Below are 21,731 nucleotides of genomic sequence, written 5' to 3'. Positions count from 1 at the left end.
ACCTTGGGCTGGAGGGAGTTGAGGACTGGACCTCATTGGTCAACTCATGGATATGGGGCCACTGGGACTGTCCAGGAGGAGGCCGTGTGACCTCCAGTGTCGGGTGGGGTGTGGGAGGCAGCAGGGTCCAGTAGCCAGGAACCTTCTTCCCCGCTCGACCTCAGATCCCAGTGGGAACTGGACTTCAGCCCTGGAACCGGGAGAACCAGTTTCTGCTGTTTGCAGGCCCCAGGCCCTCTCCCGGAACACATGAGGGCTGCTGTCCCCCCCCCCCCCCAACCCCACTGGCAGGGTCCAGAGTGGATGTGGGCTTTCCTGCAGGGGGAGGCCATAGGCCACCATGTGGAGAGGCACCAGCTCCCCACACTTCACACCAGCCTTCTGACAGTGCTGAGATACCTCTCAGAGGTCAGCTGGGTTCCAGGAGGAACATCCTGGAAGGGGTCCCCCACCCGGTCTAGTCCTCTCCTGCACCGCCACTGACCGGGCTCCTCTCAAAGGTTGAGCAAAAGGCTTCATGGGAGATCACAAGTCAGGGGGCAAGTCAGGGGGACATGGGCGACGTTCTTCCCTGAGTCTAGTCCCCAGCCCACCTCAGCTGTGGAGACTGAGGCAGTTCTGTATGACACCCCACCTGGAGCCAGGACACCCCACCCAACAGTGGCTCAGACAGGGGCTCCACTCTCTGGGCTTTGGCTTTGTCCTCCGGGGGGCTGAGGGCCGAGGGCCTGGGGGGGCTCTCTGAGAATGTCTGCTTCCTCTGTTGGCCCTTGATGCCCACCTGTGCATGGTTAATTACTTAATCGGCACTAATTCTCAAGCCGTTAATACCCGCTGCCACCCGTGAATAACGTCTCCCGGAGAACGGACTGTCTAGGACACTATTTTTACCATCTTTGCAGAAAAAAAGCAGTCACGCTGTCAGCCTTCCAGCTGTTTCCCGGCTCCCTCCACACTTGGCTGTTTGGTGCTAAACTTAGCGGCGGGAATTCTGGGAGCCCCTTCACGCGCCAGACCACACGTGCCCCCCAGCCCTGGCGGTTTCTGATCTGCCTGCCTTGAGGCTCTGCTGCATGCCTGCAACACACACATGTCACACATGTCCTGGGCCTGTCTGCCATGGTCTGTCCCGTGTCGTGGATGTGCCTGGCTTTTGGACATGTCTGGCCCAGAAGCCCCACCACAGGATGGGAGCAGGCAGCTCCACCCTGAGCCACTCCTCCCCCACCCCAGAGGGTGCTCCCACCCAGAGCTTTCTCTTCCTAGCATGCTCTCCGCAGGGGCGGCCCCCTCCCAGGGATTGGGCCTCTTGCATGTAGACCAGCTGGCCCAGACCCTCGTCCCAGGAGCTGCTTTAGAACTCAGATTGGGAAAGCATGTCTGTGCATGTGTGTGAGCCTGTGTCAGTGTGTGTGTGTGTGTGTGTGTGTGTGCGTGTGCACACACACACACACACACACACACACACACACACACACAGTGAGCCCTCTTGGTGCAGCTGGGTCCTGGTGGGCTTGGATTGTGTGCAGGTTTTAGGCTGCATTTCATTGTGTGTTGGGGGCATGTTTGTGGGCAGGGTTAGCCATGGCACATGGAGCATGGAGAGGCCTCAGGGCCAGGTGGGTGGTGCGGCAGTCAGGGAGTGGATGCAGGCGGGTCTGTGGACTGAGCTTTTGGACCTAGGTCTCAGGTAAAAAGGCCTGGTGGGTCAAGACTGGGGGTGCCTGATTGCCCCCTTCCTCGGGCTTCTCTGAGCCTGTGGCAGGTCTGTATGTGTGGACAAATGTGTGCCTAGTGAACACACGAGTGTGTGAGTGTGCACTGCCTGTGTGGGTGCTGGCGTGCTGCGTGTATGTGGGTCCGTGAGCTCCTGTGACTCCACTCACTGACACGAACACATATATGCCCTGGCATGTGCACCATGAGCAGGCAGGCACCAGGCTCCCATCGTCATGTCAACCAAATATTTTTGGCCTCTCCACTCGGAGCCGAGTGCAGCCTGGTGCTGACGGACAGACTCCCAAACCGCGAGCATCTCGAGCCCCTTTCAAACCCGAGCAAACAGGAATCTGCTGAGCCCAGTCAGCCTCCTCTCTGGAGAATTTAATTTCTGAGCTTTGATCTGCTCCCAGGGCCAGGAGGACTTGTTATTTCTAAATAATGAGCTGAATGTTTGTGCTCCAAGCCTGAACTTTTCTGGTCTGGGCAGAAAGGCAGCTCTGCACAGCCGCCCTTTGATGCGGCCAGCGGCCTGTCCACACGCCATGAAAGGCCCTTCAGAGGCCGCGGGTAGGAGGGGTGAGCCCACAGCGCCCACACAGCTGGGAGGAACCAGCACCTCCCTGGGCCTTGCTCTCTGAGCTCTGATGTGGGGGACAGGTCCTAGGGGAAGTGGCTTAGTGACCACTGCCTGCAGGGGCTCTTCGGATGAGGCTAGAGCTGGACCTGCCCTGCAGTGGGGTTGGACTCTGCTGTCCAGTGGGAATGGGCCCTGTTGCCCAGTGGGGCTGCACCTGCTGTCCAGTGGGGTTGGACCCTGTTGTCCAGTGGGAATAGAACCTGTTGTCCAGTGGGGTTGGAACCTGCACCCAGTGGGAATAGACCCTGTTGTTGTCCAGTGGGAATAGACCCTGTTGTCCAGTGGGAATGGACCTTGTTGTCCAGTGGAGTTGGGCCCTGCTGTCCAGTGGGAATTGACCCTGTTGCCCAGTGGGGCTGCACCTGCTGTCCAGTGGGGCAGGGGGGCAGTGCAGTCTGTCAGGGACAGAGCCAAAGCAGAGTTAGAAGCTGCCGGGTGGTGGACTCTGCTGGTGGGGCTGGCTGGGCAACACAGAAGCCAGGTGGGCAGCCAGGGAGGGACTGGGCCGACATCCTACTTGTCCCCGAAGGTGTCAGGCCCTCGTCCCCAGCTGGGCCTTGCACGCTGGCCAGCCGTGGCTGCTCTTGCCCTAGCCCTGGATCTGGGAATAGCCAGGGCCCAAGGGAATGTCAGAATCTGCCCAAGGCCATATCTGTTCTGCTGAATGAGTGGCTGCGTGTGGCCAAGGGTCCCATACAGGGACAGACACCTGCTCATGGCAGGTGTCCACCTTGCTGTGGCTGTCAGTGTTCTTGCTCCGTTTTCTCCAGACCTGAAAGTGTTTCACAACCCAAGGTTTGCTTACTTAACTTTTTCTTTTTTTTTCCTCTTCAACTTCTTCTCCTTCTCCTTCACCTCCTCCTCTGCCTCCTCCTTCTTTCCTTCTCCTTCTTCTTTTTCTCTTCCTCCTTCTCCTCTTCCTCTTTCTTCTCCTTTTTCTCCTCCTCCTCCTTCTTCCTCTCCCCCTCCTCCTTCTTAGCACAGCTCATTCTAAGGATTGAACTTAAGAACTCAGAGCTTCAGGCAGGAGCTTGCTCAGGATTTACTTTTGAAAGCATGCTATGAGTGGCTGAGGGGGCAGAGGGCATTCTGAGCAGGTGCTAGCCTCCTACCTGCCATGCTGGGGCTGCAGGTGTCACCAGGGCCGGGCTAGGGTGGATGTCAGACCATAGTGGGTGTGCAGGAGTTGCCCAGCCAGCAGGAGGAGTTGGGGTACACACTGAACCCCTGGGTGGAAGTGAGGGGTGCAGGGACTGGGGTCCTTGAGGCATCAGGTATCCTGGTCCACACAACATGGGAAGCAGATTAGAATGGGAAGGAGGGGCAGCTAGAGCTCACCTGAGAGGGTGCCTGCTCTGCGCTGCACGTGGCCTGGTTTCAAGTCCTTGTGACCACATGGGGACACCAGGGCACTGGGGGATGCTTTGGCATAGTATGTCTTTCCCTCCTTTCATCTTTGTATCTTTATTTTTCTTTTTTAAGTTTTTATTTATAAAATGGAAACACTGACAAGACCATAGGATAAGAAGGGTACAATTCCATATAAAAGTCCCACCAGCAGAACTCTGTATCCCATCCCCTCCCCTGATAGCTTCCCTATTCTTTATCCCTCTGGGAGTATGGACCCAAGGTCATTGTGGGATACAGAAGGTGGAAGGTCTGGCTTCTGTAATTGCTTCCCCACTGAACTTGGGCGTTGACAGGTCGATCCATACTCCCAGCCTGTCTCTCTCTTTCCCTAGTGGGCAGGGTTCTGGGGAAGCAGGGCTCTAGGACACATTGGTGGGGTTGTCTGCCCAGGGAAGTCAGTTGGCATCATGGTAGCATCTGGAATCTGGTGGCTGAAAAAGAGTTAAGACATAAAGCAGAACAAATTATTGACTAACCATGAACCTAAAGGCAAGAATCTTGTGGATGGAGATTTGGGGTCTCCATTTTGGAAAAAGCTAGTAGGTCTATTTTAGGTATATTCCAAGGGGCCCATGACCCAACTAGTTTTTGTCTGCACCTGACATCCAGTATGCAGATGACATAAGCTATTGTCTGAGGGTATGGTGTCACAGTTGGAAAAAGGACCAGAAAGCTGAGTCAGGGAAAACAGTTGCTCCCAAATATGGGAAAAGAATATAAATATTGTTAACTGTAAACCCCATCAATCTTACCCGGGGCCTATAGTCAGCACAGGAGCCTATGTAACCTCTGCATCTCTGTAGGTCTGAGCTCACATTCTGTGGTCACGGCTAAGAACATTCCAGGCTGTGCCAATTTCAGGACTCATCATCCTTGGGTGATAGAGTGTGCTATCTAACCTCCCTTCGGAGAATGGAATATTTCCCACCCTTTTTGATTCACATTGAGGGCCAGGTCCGATAGGGGTGTCTCTTTCTTTATCTGAAGAATCGAAGAGTAGCGAAGCCCCAGCAAGCACAAAACAAACAAAACAGAAGAAAACAGCTCCTGCAAGGAGACTTCCCATTCCCACTGGCCAGGCCAGCAAGGACCAAGTCTGGGGACTGTGGGGACCCTGGGCTGGAACCTGCAGGATCACCCTCCAGTTCTTCCCCAGGGCCATCAGGAGGCAGGTCCCTCTGGGATCAGACAACCTGCCCACATCCTTGAGGCCTGACCCATGGGTCCCACACAGGAGCTGCTGTGGGCTGGGTTGGCTGTAGTGGGGAAGCTCTTCCGTGGGATTCAGAGCCCCACACCTGCAGAGGACTGGGGCTGGCTCTGTCAGTGGAACTAAGCACCCAGCACCTGCAGAGGCCTGGGTCTGACTCCTTGGTGGGACTCAGTGCCCAGCACCTGCAGAGGCCTGGGTGTGGCTTCATCAGCAGGACTCAGCGTCCAGCACCTGTAGAGGCCTGGGGCTAACTCCTTGGCAGGATTCAGGGCCCAGCACCTGCAGAGGCCTGGGGCCCAGCCCATCAGATAGACAGCCTGCTGGCTGGCTGACTGGTTGGTTGGGAAGTGACCTCATCGCCAGCAGTGCTGATTGCTTATTTGATGTGGGCACCTGCCCGCCTGGTGTGTGAGGGCGACTTCCAGCTGCAGCCCAGGAGCTGCCAGGTGGGGAGGGCATCTCAGGGAGCAAAACAGACCGCCTGTGAGGGGAGCTGCAGTAAGGGTTCCTTCAGCTGCCAACCAAGAGGTGTGGAGTTGGACAGGAGTGGCAAGAGGAGTCCTCGAGGGTCAGGGCTGGAGCTGAGGCGGGGTTCGAGGCTCCCCCACACACACACCTCAGCTGGGCGCTGGCCTCCCATTTGGAATGTGGGCGGGGCTGAGAACTCACCTGCGGGGCCATGGGTCGCCAGCGCTCTGCCGCCACCTGGTGGCTTATCACGGGAGCGCCTGCCCTGGAGCTGCAGGTGTGCGGCGCTGGGGCCTGAGGCTGGGGTGGGGGGCTTGCGGGAGGCCTGAGACTGGGGCGGGGGTTCTCCTCCCCACACACAAATTTGAGTGTTCCTGAGCCCGGTTGGGCCTGGGCGAGATGTTCAGCTGGGGAGCAGCCCTGGGGTGAAGGCCACCTGCCAGGTGTCACTCCTAGCCGTTCACAGGTGTGCTGGGCTCTGGGCCAGGTGACGTCTCTTGAGGCCCTAGCGGCCCCGTTATCAGGCTCACCTGGCTTGGTGGCCGTGTTCTCTGACTTATCTCCTGTCACCAAGGCCCCAGCGGGCGGGGCAGCGCCCGTCCCTTCGCACCAGGAAGGTTGAGGAGGGCAGGCGGGGTTTGCAGAGATGTGTGGGGGAGTATGCACCCTAAGACCAGGCCCGGCTTTCTGGGTCCTCCAGGCACTCTCTTCCTTTTTTCTTTTCTTATTATTATTTGCCTCCAGGGTTATTGCTGGGGCTCATTGCCTGCACTACGAATCCACTCTTCCTGGGGGCCATTTTTTCTCATTTTCTTGCCCTTGTTGTTGTCATTATTGTTTTTGTTGACATTCATGTTGTTGTTGTATAGGACAGAGAGAAATCAAGAGAGAAGGGGAAGACAGAGAGGGGGAGAGAAAGACACCTGCAGACCTGCTTCACTTCCTGTGAAGTGACACACTGTAGGTGGGGAGCCTACGATTGGAAAGCTACGATTCTGAATGACTATGAGCCTGACAATAGGCTCCACAGTGCAGGAAGCAGACTTTGCCAGAAAGCAGAGAATCCTGCTGTTATCACGGCAGCCTCCAGCAATGCTCCCTCCGACTCTGTGAACAAGTGGGCAGCAGCCAGTGAGAACGGACACAGAAGCACTGCTGGCTCAGACAGGTGGGCACCCACAGGTGACAACACCCCCCCCCCCCACGGCAGCACACAGCATCTGTGTAAGACTCTGCCCCATAGAGCCAGTCTTGTCAACATTAGAGGAGCAAATAGGAGATCATCCTCTGACCACAGTGGAGTTACACCAGAGATCAGGAGCAGAATGCTATCTGAAGAATGTAGAAAACTTGGCAAAGATGCACCACATCCTGAACTACAGGCCAGAGAAGAGTCAAAGAGGAGACCAGGAAGGGCCTTTTCCACCACCTCTTCCATAAGATGGATGAAGTCCTGCCCTTCCCAGCTCATCCTTGAAGTACAAAGCCCTCAACACCAAAACAAAATCATTAAGAGAAAATTAGAGGCCCATGTAACATAAATATGAAAACTCTGAACAGCAGTGCATCGAATTGAATCCAACGCTTGTAATAAGAAGATAATTTGGGGTGGGGTTAGATAATATAATGGTTGTGCAAGGGACTCTCATGCCTGAGGCTCCAAGGTTTCAGGTTCAATCCCCCATACCATCATAAACCAGAGCTAAGCAGCGCTCTGGTTAAAAAACAAGAAAGAGGGAGTCGGGCGGTAGTGCAGCGGGTTAAGCGCACGTGGTATAAAAAACAGAAAAGAAAAGAAAAATATATGCTCATGCCTGTGAAGCTTCTCCCAAGAAACTAAGGTGATTAATGTTTTTTTACTTTATCTATTTATTTATTTATTTATTTATTTATTTATTTATTTATTTATTGGATAGAGGCAAAGAGAAATTGAGAAGAAAAGGGGAGATAGATAGATAGACCTGCAGACCTGCTTCATGGCTCACAAAGCATCCCCCTGCAGGTAGGGATCAGGGGCTTGAACTCGAGTCCTTGCATATAGGACATGTCTGTTCTGCCAAGTGCACCACTATCCAGTCCCCTAATATTTAAAATCATTAAGTTCAACTGACCATATTAATAAGGTACAAAGGGAACACACACACACACACACACACACACACACACACACACACACACCAGTAGGTGCAGGGAAAGAATCTAAGAACATCTATTCCCAATAAAAGCCCAGCAGACTGGGGACAACAGGCCACTTCCTCACCCCACAAGGGACATCGACTTTCAAAGCTGGCAGCTAGCATCACACTCAACAGTTAATGGGATGTCTTCCCTCAGAGCCAGGACAAGAAGCCCCCTCTCTCACCAAGTCTATTCAGCACTGCTGTGGGGGGTGCCAGCCAGGACTGAAGAAATGAGCAAGTGGGAAATATAGAGGAAAATCCTTCCAGACACAGAAGACTCAGCTGTCTACTGTAAGGTCTGATGTAGGCTGGAGCCACCCGGGCACTATGTGGGAAGAAGGTCTGTGCTGTGCTGCCCCGCCTCTCTGCCTCTCTGCCTCTCTGCCTCTCTGCCTCTCTGCCTCTCTGCCTCTCTGCCTCTCTGCCTCTCTGCCTCTCTGCCTCTCTGCCTCTCTGCCTCTCTGCCTCTCTGTCTCTCTGCCTCTCTGCCTCTCTGCCTCTCTGCCTCTCTGCCTCTCTGCCTCTCTGTCTCTCTGTCTCTCTGCCTCTCTGTCTCTCTGCCTCTCTGCCTCTCTGCCTCTCTGTCTCTCTGTCTCTCTGCCTCTCTGCCTCTCTGTCTCTCTGCCTCTCTGCCTCTCTGTCTCTCTGCCTCTCTGCCTCTCTGTCTCTCTGTCTCTCTGCCTCTCTGTCTCTCTGTCTCTCTGTCTCTCTGTCTCTCTGCCTCTCTGTCTCTCTGCCTCTCTGTCTCTCTGTCTCTCTGCCTCTCTGCCTCTCTGCCTCTCTGCCTCTCTGCCTCTCTGCCTCTCTGCCTCTCTGCCTCTCTGCCTCTCTGTCTCTCTGCCTCTCTGCCTCTCTGCCTCTCTGTCTCTCTGCCTCTCTGTCTCTCTGCCTCTCTGCCTCTCTGTCTGTCTCTCTGCCTCTCTGTCTCTCTGTCTCTCTGTCTCTCTGCCTCTCTGTCTCTCTGTCTCTCTGTCTCTCTGCCTCTCTGCCTCTCTGCCTCTCTGTCTCTCTGCCTCTCTGTCTCTCTGTCTCTCTGCCTCTCTGTCTCTCTGTCTCTCTGTCTCTCTGCCTCTCTGTCTCTCTGTCTCTCTGCCTCTCTGTCTCTCTTCAGTCTCTGAATGAAAAAGCCAGGGTTGGTGATGTTTCCCTGGCTCCAGTAAAAAGAGAAAGAAAGAGTCCTTATTTCTGCAGACTGATAACCCTCATGAACTGAAAATCTAGACATGATTTGTAATTGCTTAAAAAATACAAGAAAAGGGGGTTGAGCGGTAGTGCAGTGGGATGAGTGCACATGGCGCAAAGCGCAAGGACCAGCGTAAGGACCCCAGTTTGAGCCCCCGGCTCCTCACCTGCAGGGGGATTGCTTCACGAGTGGTGAAGTAGGTCTGCAGGTGTCTGTCTTTCTCTCCCCCTCTCTATCTTCCCCTCCTCTCTCCATTTCTCTCTGTCCTATCCAACAACAATGATAGCAATAACAATAAGAATAACAACAATGATAAACAACAAGGGCAACAAAAGGGAAAATGGCCTCCAGGAGCAGTGGATTCAAATACAGGCACCACTGATCCCCAGCAGTAACCTTGGAGGCAAAAAAAAAAAAAAAAAAGAAAAAGAAAGTGGGGGTAGACAGCATAATGGTTCTGTAAAGAGACTCTCATGCCTGAGACTTCAAAGTCCCAGGTTCAATCCCCTGCACCACCACAGTCAGATCTGAGCAATGCTCTGAAAAAAATTTTAATTAATTTAATTAAAAAAGTATATATTATGAAAAGGAGAAGGAGAAAATGAAAGCGAAAAGGGACTGAGGGGCCGGGTAGTGGTGCGCTTGTTTGAGTGTACGTATTACCATGCACAAGACCTGGGTTCAGGTCCCTGCTTCCCACCTACAAGGGAAAAGCTTTATCAACACGGGAGCAGGACTGAAGCGCACTCTCTCTCTCTCTCTCCCTCTTCCTCTCTCTCTCCCTCTCCCTCTCTCTCTCTCTCTCTCCTTCTCCCTCTCCCTCTCCATCTCCCTTTTATCTCCTCTACGCCTCACAATTTCTCTCTGTTCTAGCAAATTGAAAAAAAAAAAGAGTTAAAAAAAATGTCTGCCAGAGCCAAGGATTCGTCCTGCAGGAAGCAAGCCCTAGTGAGAACCCTGGTGGCAATGGGGGAGAAATAACGGTGAGCTTCTTAAGAGCCTGGGCTTCCCACGACCAGCTGGTGGATGTAGCAAAATCCAGATTGTATACCACAATCACATGTCCCAAAACACGCCTGGAGGGCCCATCAGGGTGAGTTTGGCAGCTGGACCCCAGCAGTGCTGGTGGGACCTCTGGACGCTAGTGGGACCCTGGACGGATGACGGATGAAGAGCCGATGAGCAGACACCGGCAGGACCCTGGCTGGATGGATGAAAAGCCTCTGTGTGGACACTGGTGGGACCCTGGGTGGGAGGATGGAAAGCCTGGGGAGTGGACGCCTTTGTCTTCCCCAGATGCCAGAGGCTGTATGTAGCATCTATTACCCAGACTCTGAACACCACAGAGGCCAAGAGGGCAGGGCTACAAAGTTGACAGCGAGAGCCTGCAGGCAAGTGCTTGGACTAGGCTGGGCCATCCCCGCCTGCAGAGGCATGGTTTGGGGTGCAGTCCAGGAGTAACTACCCTGGAGTGCTGGGCTGCACGGCGGGGAGGGGGTTTGCCTGTACTGGGCCACTGGGGACTGAGGTGGAGTCTCTGTGTGTCTGTCTGTGTGTTTGTGTGACTGTGCAGGTGTGTCTCTGCTTGTTTATATGTCCACGTACCCGTATGCGCTTGTGTGTATGTGTGCCTGTTGGTCTTTCTCTCTCTCTGTCTGTATTTCTTTGTGTTTGTGTGTCTGTCTTTGTCTCTGCTTGTTTACCTGTTCATGTAGACATGTGTGTTTATGTGCCACCGCGTGTGTGTGTGCATGTTGATGTGTTTCTCTGTTCATGTGTGCATGTATCTACGTGTGTGGGGTGTATGTGAGAAGCCCCCCCCCCACATTTTCCCATTACCTTCCCCAGTCTCGAAGCTCAGCCTGAACTGCTCTGCTTTGTTATTAACAACACACACACCCACACGCACAGGGCATGACCCTGTGGGACACAGCTTCTGGGCCCATCATCGAGGGTGCTGGCTTCTGTGGGGACGCTGGTGAGTTCTTTGTGTCTGGATGCAGGGCCCAGCCACGTCCATGGCTCGGCCTCCACAGTAGCCTCTGGAACTGAGAGCTTGGGATGGGGGATGAGGTTGGGAGCTGGTTCCCCAGTGGGGGGAGCACAGTTGGACATGGCACTGGACGAGAGTCCTGGGTCCCTAAGAGAGTGCCACCATGACCCTACTTGGCGTCAACACTAACACATACTCAGCCTCTGGTACCCTCCACTGCCATTGACCCCCGGAGCTGACCGCTCGGGACCCCTGGCCTGGCATCTGCATTGAGGGTGGTTGGGGGCCCCACTGGCCCTGCCCTTGTCTTCCTAGGCTCACCCTGTGCTCAGGCTCCTTTCAGTGGGGACCCTGTGGCCTGTCTTCTTGCCCAGGGGTTCATGGGGAGGCCTGACCCTCTGGTCAAATGGGACAGCAGGCCACCACAGCCAGCCCATGGCTCCCCACGGGACATGTAGATGGGGCCCTGGAACTCCACCTATACCCCCCACCACCTGCCTTTGCAGGAGGCCTGGCCCAGTGGCCCACATGCTCCAGGGCTTTGTCCCCACACTTTCCCTCAGGCTTCTTTGTAGCCAACATGGTGGTCCCGCATGGGGGACCCTGCGGTCGAGGGGCTGGGAGAGGCCCCCAAGCTGCCACCTGCATGGGCACCCACTTTGTTAATGAAACGCACTGATCCATGGCCATGGCTGCCGTCAGCTGGGGTGACGAGCTCAGAGGCAGTGTACCTATCGGTGATCAATCAGCGGATTTGCAAGGAGGCATAAAGTATTTAATTATAATTGCGCGGCTCCGGCGACATTTGAATAGGTCAGTGGCGGCCTCCCCCTGCCTCCCGCTGTGTTTCTGGTATTAAATGCCAGTCACTCCCAGGGCCCAGTCACAGGCGTCCACAGATCGGAAATGTCCCCCGCTCCCAAAGCATGATTGATACCCCTTTGAAAAACAGACGTTCCACCCAGCCGTCTCCCTTCTCCCCACCCCATGACCCACTCCATGACGTCCCGGGGTGGGGGGAGGTATACCCCCACAAATGGCCACCTTCAGCCCCCACCCCAGACCCCCAGGTGTGTCCTGTCCAGGGAAGGGGCCTGGCTTTATTCTTGGGCCAGCAGCAGAGGAAGCCAGGCCCAGACATTCGCCTCCTGCTGCCACCCACACCAGCAAGGACAGGGGACTGGGAGTGACAGGCATACAGACAGCATACTCACACAGGCTGACCTGGGTGCCACAGCATGGGGTCCCTTGTGTAAGCAGGGACCAGTGCCAGCCCCACCCCAGCCACATTTGCTGGGGGCATTTGGGCAAAGCTCCCCTCCATCTGTGAGGCCAGAGGGCAGCTTATCCAGGAGGTTGCCAGTTGGCCAGAGTGGGTTCCCCTGTGCTCATTGGGGGGCCCAGGCATTGCTCCTGCCTCCCCACCAACCAAGGAAGAGTCCGAGAGGACCCCACTGTAGGGCAGACAGAGGCAGGGAGCCTCCTAAGGGAGCACCCCGTGTAAAGGGATGGGAGACTTGCTCCAGGTCCTGGGAGAGTGGAGGTGAAGCAAAGTATGCCCACAAAAACCACCTAGCACATGGGGAAAGTTTCACAAGTGGTGAAGCAGGCCTGCAGCTGGTTCTCTATCTCCTCCTCCTCTCTCAATTTCACTCATTTCTATCCATTAATAAACAAACAAACAAACAAACAAACAAAACCCACCTAGCCCATGGCCCTGCCAACCACATCAGTTGTGACCCGCTCTGCCGTGTAGATGAACCAGAGGCTGGTCGGATGCCAGCCTTTCACACAGCACTGAGATGAACATGGCTGGGGCTGGGGATGCTGCTCCCAGCCCAGGGCTCTCCCAGTGGCTGCACAGCCTGTCCACCCGTTCTGGGAAGCCTGAGCTCAGCCCCTTCCTCCCTGCCTGCCCTCCTGTCTGTGAAAAGTGCAGGGGCTGGGAGAAAGCACAGGTGTTCTGCAGAGGGCTGTCCTGCCCAAGGCTCTGAGGCCCCAAGTTTGGTTCCCCTCAGCATGACGACCAGCTGAAGCTGGGCAGGGCCCTGGGGAAAGTGAGCCAGTGGGTGGCCATATCTGTGGTGACCAGCAGTCCTCATATCCAGTCCTGGCACGCAAGGATATCTACCCGGCCTCTGCTCTTGTCACTCTTCTGGGCAGACCCCAGACCCCTTCACAGGATGGCTTCCTGGGGGGCCCTCTGGGCCCCTGTTCTGGCAGTGACCGGTGGTTCCAGGCATCTCTCTAGGCCAGGCCCTGCAGTCAGGCTGGGTTCTCTGTGGAATGGCTCCTCTAGGTGAGTCTGTGGGGTGGTTTGTGGTAGCAGCCAAGCGGGCTTCTGGGCTGGGGGAGGGGCTGAGGTCACCCTGGAACCTGGCTGGCTGGGGGCCATCTCACATTGCCCAGGGGTGGAGGCCAGCCCATGGGGTGCCAGACAGGGAGGGAGCACCCCCCAGTGCCCCCCAGGGCTGTGGGGGTGTGGGGAAGGGGTGGGGGGCAGAGAGGATATAGTCGATGCTGAACTTGATGGCTGGGGGCTCCTGGGGCTGGGTGGCGGGGCTGGCAGGGGGCTGTGGACGGGTGCCAGCAGGCTGTTGGGGCCCCCGGGTGTCCTGGGCGCCCCCTCTGCGTCCACCCCGAACCCCTTCACGCCGGGGCCCCCTCCGCCGGCGGCGGTAGTTGCCGTTCTCGAAGAGGTCCAGCAGGGACTCACAGCCGCCTGCGAATGTCCAGTAGCTGCCCTTGCCCTTGTCCTGGCCCTCAGCCCGTGGGACCTGCGGGAACAGCCTTCAGCAAGTGCCCCCCCACACACCTCACTTGTGAGTACCCTCCCTGTGGGACCTCCTCAGCCCCACACAGACTCAGAAAGTGCCCCCCACCTCATTTGTGAGTACCCCCCCGTGGGACTCTCTCAGCCCCCTGCCGGCCTCAGAAAATGCCCCCCACACCTCACTTATGGCTACTCCCTATCACGGAATGCCCCCTCAGCCCCACTTCCCTCTTGGGACCCTCTCAGCCTCAGAGTGCATCACCCCACCACACCCACAGGGCCCCTCCTTCCACCTGTGGGACCCCCTCAGCCACCCCCTGGCCGCCCTCTGGGGAACACCTCACCTTCATGCCCCACGGAACCTACAGGGACCTCCAGCCCCAGCCCCCCCCACCCCTGTGGGGACCTCCCAGCCCCCCACCTTGACGAAGCAGCTGTTGAGGGACAGGTTGTGGCGGATGGAGTTCTGCCAGGCACGCTGGTTGGCGCGGTAGAAGGGGAAGGTGCGTGTGATGAAGTCGTAGATGCCAGACAGAGTGACCCTGCCTGCTGGGCTCTGCTGGATGGCCATGGCGATGAGAGCAATGTAGCTGTGGGGAGGGGTCAGCGCCTGGGGGAGGGGGCAGCTCCCAGCCCCCCTCCTCCAGCCCAGGTCCTGACCCACTCCCCAGCCCAGGTGTGACTCCTTCCCAGCCCAGGTGTGACCCACTCCCCAGCCCAGGTACCCCCAGCCCAGGTCCTGACCCACTCCCCAGCCCAGGTGTAACCCCCTCCTCAGCCCAGGTCCCCCCAGTCCAGGTCCTGACCCACTCCCCAGCCCAGGTGTGACCCACTCCCCAGCCCAGGTCCTCCCAGTCCAGGTCCTGACCCACTCCCCAGCCCAGGTGTGACCCACTCCCCAGCCCAGGTCCCCCCAGTCCAGGTCCTGACCCACTCCCCAGCCCAGGTGTGACCCACTCCCCAGCCCAGGTCCCCCCAGCCCAGGTCCCCCCAGCCCAGGTCCTGACCCACTCCCCAGCCCAGGTGTGACCCACTCCCCAGCCCAGGTCCCCCCAGCCCAGGTCCTGACCCACTCCCCAGCCCAGGTGTGACCCACTCCCCAGCCCAGGTCCCCCTAGCCCAGGTCCTGACCCACTCCCCAGCCCAGGTGTGACCCACTCCCCAGCCCAGGTCCCCCTAGCCCAGGTCCTGACCCACTCCCCAGCCCAGGTGTGACCCACTCCCCAACCCAGGTCCCCCCAGCCCAGGTCCTGACCCACTCCCCAGCCCAGGTGTGACCCACTCCCCAGCCCAGGTACCCCCAGCCCAGGTCCTGACACACTCCCAGCCCAGGTCCCCTCAGCCCAGGTTCCCCCACCCCAGGTCCTCCCAGCCCAGGTCCCCCAAGCCCGGATCCCCCACCTGTAGGCAGGCCTGGTGAGCGGCCTGTCCTGACTGCTGGCCCCGCCATCAGCGTCATCGCTGAAGCAGTTGTAGGGGTACTGCGAGCTGTCGAACATGCTGCCGCCTGGTCCCCGCTGGGATGCTGCTGCCTCTGCCCTGCTCCTGGGGTCCCCCCACCCCACCAGCACACATCCAATCCCGGAGCGGGGGGAGGCCCTAGCCAGTGGGCGGGAGGCGGAGGGCAGCGAGGGGGCTCGGGAGGCTTAGCACAGGGGCGTCTGCAGAGGGTCTTGGGGGCGGGGTGTAGGGAGTCCTGGAGGCATGTTCAGGGAATCCTGGGGTGGGGTGCAGGAGGATCCTGGGGGTGGGTGCAGGGGATCCTGTGGGCAGGGTGCAGAGGGGTCCTGGTGGTGGGGTGGGTGTGTTCTGGGGGGCAGGATGCAGGGGATCCTGGAGGTGGGTGCAGGAAGTCCTGAGGTGGGTGCAGGAGGTCCTGTGGGAGGGATGCAAAGGGGTCCTGGGGGCAGAATGCAGGGTGAGGGGTTTCCTGGGGACAGGATGCAGGAGGTAGAATACAGCAATAAGGGTATCTGTGGGGTGGAGGTGATCCTGGGAGGGTGTACCTTATGCCTCTCCCACCCTGAGTGCCAGGACTGAGTCCTCCCCCCACCCCCACAAGGTCCCAGCCAGATCCACCTCCTTTGGGCCACCAGACTCCCCTCCTACCACTTTGTTACAGTGCAGGGTGACCCGGCTGCAGGGACTGGACACTAGGCTGCTCTGTGACCCCCCCCTCCCACTCAGGGCCAACTGCTGGGTACTGGGGATGTGCCCCACCAGCCAGGCCACTAGCTCACATCCCTAGCCTCCTGGTGGACTCAAGCCTCAGGGGACACCTGTGGGGACCTGGGGAGAAGGAGCGAGAACCATTGGTGCTATAGGTCCATGTGCCCCTCTCCCCCCTGCTGGCCCTTCCTTACCTCAACTGGCCCGATACAGCCCTTCTCATGCCTCTGATGACCTGTCTTGGGGCTGCCCTCTGCTGGGCAGTTCTGAGTGGCCACCTGGCCCTCATCCATCTAGCCTCGAGGTCCTGTGGGATCAGCTCTGGGTCACGGGTCAGACTTGAATGCAGGGCCTGGCAGGGGCACACCTGGTTAAGCACACACATTGCAGGGCACAAGGACCTGGGTTCAAGTCCCCACTCCCCACCTGCAGAGGGGAAGCAGGGTTGCAGGTGTCTCTTTCTCTCTTCCTGTCTATCTCCTCCTCCCCTCTCAATTGCTCTTTGTCTCCATCCAAAATAAGTGAATTATTTTTTATTTTTTATCTTTAAAAATATTTATTTATTTATTTCCTTTTGTTGCCCTTGTTGTTTTTATTTATTTATTTATGAGAAACATAGGAGGAGAGAGAAAGAGCCAGACATCACTCTGGTGCATGTGCTGCCGGGGATTGAACTCAGGACCTCATGCTTGAGAGTCTGATGCTTTATCTACTGCGCCACCTCCCAGACCATGTGAGTTATTTTTTTTTTTTTTTTCCTCCAGGGTTACTGCTGGGCTCGGTGCCTGCACCGTGAATCCACCGCTCCTGGAGGCCATTTATTTCCCCTTTTTGTTGCCTTTGTTGTTGTAGCCTCGTTGTGGTTATTATTATTGCCATTGTTGATGTTGTTCGTTGTTGGATAGGACAGAGAGAAATGAAGAGAGGAGGGGAAGACAGAGGGGAGAGAGAAAGATAGACACCTGCAGACCTGCTTCACCGCCTGTGAAGCGACTCCCCTGCAGGTGGGGAGCCGGGCCTCGAACCAGGATCCTTATGCCTATCCTTGCGCTTTGCGCCACATGTGCTTAACCCACTGCGCCACCGCCCGACCCCCGTGAGTTATTTTTTTAAAGAGTGAAATGAAGGAGTCATGTGGTAGTGCAGTGGGTTAAGCGCAGGTGGCACAAAGCACAAGGACCAGCATAAGCATCCTGGTTCGAGCCTTTCAGCTCCCTATCTGCGGGGGGGGGGGTGGGGGGGTTGCTTCACAAATAGTGAAGCAGGTCTGCAGGTGTCTGTCTTTTTTTTTTTTTTTTCCTCCTCCAGGGTTATTGCTGGCCTCGGTGCCTGCACCATGACTCCACCGCTCCTGGAGGCCCCTTTTTTTTTTCCCCCTTTTGTTGCCCTTGTTGTAGCTTCATTGTGGTTATTATTATTGCCCTTGTTGACGCAATTCGTTGTTGGATAGGACAGAAAGAAATGGAGAGAGGAGGGGAAGACAGAGAAGGGGAGAGAAAGATAGACACCTGCAGACCTGCTTCACCGCCTGTGAAGGGACTCCCCTGCAGGTGGGGAGCCGGGGGCTCGAACCGGGATCCTTACTCCGGTCCCTGCGCTTTGCGCCACATGCGCTTAACCCACTGCGCCACCGCCGGACCCCCTTGCAGGTGTCTGTCTTTCCTCTCCCCATTTCACTCTGTCCTATCCAGCAATGACGACATCAATAACTACAACAATAAAACAATAAGGGCAAAAAAAGGGAATAAATAAATGAAAAAAAACTAAAAAAAAAGAGTGAAATGAAATAAAAATTGAATGTGAAGGGGAGAGAGGTCTGCAGGTGCCTCTCTCTCTCTTCCCCCTTTCAATTTCTTTCTGTTCTATCCAATAAAACAGAAAGAGGGAAAATGGTTTCTGGGAGTGATAGATTTGTGGTGCAGGTACCGAGCCCCAGCAATAACCCTGCTGGCAATACAGAAAGGGAGAAAGTCAGCCAGCCAAACTCAAAGCTACACAAAGCATGATTGAGGCCCTTGGTGACAACAGAAGCAGGTAGGGCAGGGGGCTTTGAGGTGGGGCCTGTCTGGGAGTGACAGGGCCCTGCAGATCCTGCTGTGGCTGTCCTCGATGGGGAGAGGTCCTGACCCACAAGGGTCAGGCTGGGGCCCCAGACCCTTACCTCTTCTTTTATTTATTTATTTTTTAGTATTTATTTATTCTCTTTGTTGCCCTTGTTGTTTTATTGTTGTAGTTATTGATGTTGTTGTTGTTGGATAGGACAGAGAGAAATGGAGAGAGGAGGGGAAGACAGAGAGAGGGATAGAAAGATAGACACTTGCAGACCTGCTTCACCACCTGTGAAGCAATTCCCCTGCAGGTGAGGAGCCGGGGGCTCGAACTGGGATCCTTCCACTGGTCCTTGCGCTTTGCGCCACCTGTGTTTAACTTGCTGCACTACTGCCCAACTCCCTATTTAATTTTTTTAAAAAAATTATTTATTTATTTAATCATGAGAAAGATAGGAGGAGAGAAAGAACCAGACATCACTCTGATACATGTGCTGCCAGGGATCGAACTCAGGACCTCATGGTTGGGAATCCAATGCTTTATCTACTGTGCCACCTCCCGGACCACCAATTTTATTTCTATCATTGTCTTTATTTACATTTTTTCCCTTTTGCCATCCTTGTTGTTTATCATCGCTGTTGTTATTGTTGTTATTGCTGTCCTTGTTGTTGGATAGGACAGAGAGAAATGGAGAGAGGAGGGGAAGACAGAGAGGGGGAGAGAAAGATAGATACCTGCAGACCTGCTTCACTGCTTGTGAAGCAACTCCCCTGTAGGTGGGGAGCCGGGGCTTGAACTGGGATCCTTACAACAGTCCTTGTGCTTCATGCCATGTGTGCTTAACCCATCGCACCACTGCTCAACTCCCTTTCTTTTTTTTAATTTATTTTTTAAATATTTATTTATTCCCTTTTGTTGCCTTTGTTGTTTTTTTATTGTTGTTGTTATTGGTGTCGTCGTTGTTGGATAGGACAGGGAGAAATAGAGAGAGGAGGGGAAGACAGAGAGGGGGAGAGAAAGATAGGCATCTACAGACCTGCTTCACTGCTTGTGAAGCAACTCCCCTGTAGGTGGGAAGCCGGGGACTCAAACCAGGATCCTTATGCCAGTCATTGCGCTTTGCGCCATGTGCGCTTAACCTGCTGCGCTACAGCCTGACTCCCTTTTTTTTTTTTTTTTTTCCTCCAGGGTTATTGCTGGGCTCGGTGCCTGCACCATGAATCCACCGCTCCTGGAGGCCATTTTTTCCCCTTTTTGTTGCCCTAGTTGTTGCAGCCTTGTTGCAGTTATTATTGCCATTGTTGACGTTGCTTTGTTGTTGGATAGGACAGAGAGAAATGGAGAGAGGAGGGGAAGACAGAGAGAGGGGGAGAGAAAGATAGACACCTTCAGACCTGCTTCACCGCCCATGAAGCGACTCCCCTGCAGGTGGGGAGCCAGGGGCTCGAACCGGGATCCTTACGCCGGTCCCTGCACTTTGAGCCACGTGCGCTTAACCCACTGCGCCACCGCCTGACTCCCCTGACTCCCTTTAAAAAAAATTTTTTTTTAAAGATTTTATTTATTTATTCATGAGAAAGATAGGAAAAAGAGAAAGAAAGAACCAGATATCACTCTGGTACATGTGCTGCTGCGGATTGAACTCAGGACCTCCCACTGGACCTCCCAGTGATTTATCCACTGTGCCACCTCCTGGACCACCCCTTTCCTTTTCTTACAACAGCGTGAGACACCTGCACCTGTCCCTGAAGAAAAGCTAATAGGCAGGGAGATAGCACAAAGACTACACACACAGACTCCTGCTGGTGGCTCAGAGGTCCCGGATTCAGTGCTTCATAGAACTCTTAGCCAGAGCTGAGCTGAGAGCAAAAAAGTAAATATAAGGGGGCGGGCAGTAGCGCAGTGGGCTAAGTGCAGGTGGCGTGAAGCTCAAGGACCAGCGTAAGGATCCCAGTTCGAGCCCCCGGCTCCCCACCTGCAGAGGGGTCACTTTATAAGCAGTGAAGCAGGTCTGCAGGTGTCTCTCTCCCCATCTGTCTTTCTGTCCTCTCTCCATTTCTCTCTGTTCTACTCAACAATAACATCAATAACTACAACAATAATAACTACAACAATGATAAAACAACAAAAGCAACAAAAGGGAAAAAATAGCCTCTGGGAGCTGTGGATTCATGATGCAGGCACCAAACCCCAGCAATAACCCTGGAGGCAAAAAAAAAAAAAAAGTAAATTTAAAAAGGCATCGCTGACACTGTACTGGTCCTTCCTGAGATGGTCAGAGCTGGGGAGGGGGTCAAGGCTGGAGGGTGGTCAGAGCTCGGGAAGGGGGGGTGGTCAGAACTATAGGAGGGGGTGAGAGCTGGAGAGAGGGATCAGTGCCTGGGGGTGGGGTGGACAGAGTTGTGGAAGGGGGTTGAGAGCTGGGGAGAGGGGTCAGAGCCCAGGAAAGGGGTTGGTCAGAGCTGTGAGAGGGGGTGAGAGCTGGGGAGAGGGGTCAGAGCCTGGGGAGGGGGTGAGAGCTGGGGAGAGGGTCAGAGCCCAGGAAGGGGGGTGATCAAGAGTTGTGGGAGAGGATGACAGCTATGTGTGTGTAGGGGTGAGAGCTGTGAGAGGGGGTGAGAGCTGGGGAGAGGGGTCAGAGCCTAGGGAGGGGGTGAGAGCTGGGGAGAGGGGTCAAAACTTGGGGAGGGGGGTGGCCAGAGCTGTGGGAGAGGGTGACAGCTATGTGGGGGGTCAGAGCTGGGAAGGGGGGTGAAAGTTGAAAGGGGGGTCAGAGCTGGGGAAGAAGGGGTCAACTGGGAAGTGAGGGGTCAGAGCTGAGGAGGGGGATCAGAGTTGGGGAGTGGGAGCTTGAACCTGGGTCTTTGAGCGTGGTAATATGTGTGCTTAACTGGGGGCACCCTGCCTAGCTCTGCATCCCATCATTCTACAAAGCTCACAAGCCAAGTGAGTGGAGGCTCATAGGGTGGCAGGAAGCCTGGGCCCCTCGGTACACCACACAGGGAAGGAGGAATTGCACCACAGAGCAGGCCAGGTGGGTGTGGAGAGGGTATGGGTGGACAGAGGACAGGCTCTGCCTAGGGCTGGTAGAGGGCACAGGAGGGAGGGGGGCACTGCTATCTTTCAGGGCTCTGGCTGGCAGGAGGCCGCCTGCTCAGGTCATGGACACAGGACACCCTCCCTGGGGCTGAGGGTGGAAAGCAGCCTGGAGCGGTGGCCTGGGAGTCTGCCAAACCCTAAGTGTCCCCAGAGGGTGAAGTGAGGCTAATGGGACAGTGCCAGGCGTGTTCCCTGTCGGAGGCTCTGACTGCTGTTGCCTCTTGTGTAACCGTTGAACCTTGAGGCTTTTGCAGGTGGAGCTAGGGGCCACATGGAAGGGGCTGGCTGCTGCTGGGATCCAGGGACCTCAGGGTGGCCCTGGCCACCTTCCTGCCTGGGGGAGCAGCCTCCCACACCATCACTACAGCAGTGACCAGCAGCTGCTCCACCTTTGGGGGACCAGGTGGAAGTTCTGCCCTCTGGCAGGTCTGTCCTCTGCTCACCCAGCCCTCCGCCTCCCTCTCAGGAGGGGAACTTGGGGAACTATGTTTACAGGGACACTGAGGCCCTACCTCAGGGAGCCCTGGGACTGACAGCCATCCCCTGTGGCCCTGTGGGCTGGCGGGTCCTCATCTGTGCCCCCACTTGCTCCTTGAGCGGGACTCTCAGTGCAGACTCAGACCATGTTCCCCCACCCCCCAGGTGTCCAGTGAAAGATTTCTGCTATGGTGTCCTGGCTTTTCTAGGACCATCTGATTCCTCCCACACTTCCTCCTGGCCTCTACCACAGCTTGTGGTCACCACCCCTTGGCAGGACCTGCTGAAGCCATCCCCTCCACCTGGTTTCCTTCCTGAGGAAGACCCGACCTCCTGTCCTGGCCCTGAATATCCTCCC

The 21,731-nt window shown here is 56.0% G+C and overlaps 1 protein-coding gene across 1 annotated transcript; it reads right to left on the bottom strand.

Annotated features, from left to right (window-relative positions):
• Positions 1–12,757: 12,757 nt before the first annotated feature.
• FOXL3 (forkhead box L3) lies at positions 12,758–15,078 on the bottom strand. Its single transcript, XM_060172288.1, has 3 exons — positions 14,981–15,078; positions 14,001–14,205; positions 12,758–13,583 (listed from the first exon to the last, which is right to left on the bottom strand). The coding sequence occupies exons 1-3, from the start codon at positions 15,076–15,078 to the stop codon at positions 13,203–13,205; spliced, it is 684 nt and encodes a 227-aa protein (XP_060028271.1). The 3' UTR covers positions 12,758–13,202.
• Between the last annotated feature and the right edge of the window lie 6,653 nt (positions 15,079–21,731).

Source organism: Erinaceus europaeus, chromosome 15 (assembly GCF_950295315.1).
Source record: "Erinaceus europaeus chromosome 15, mEriEur2.1, whole genome shotgun sequence".
Classification (NCBI taxonomy): Eukaryota; Metazoa; Chordata; class Mammalia; order Eulipotyphla; family Erinaceidae; genus Erinaceus; species Erinaceus europaeus.
Note: the sequence above shows the minus strand (reverse complement) of the source record. Positions and strands in the feature narration are given on the sequence as shown.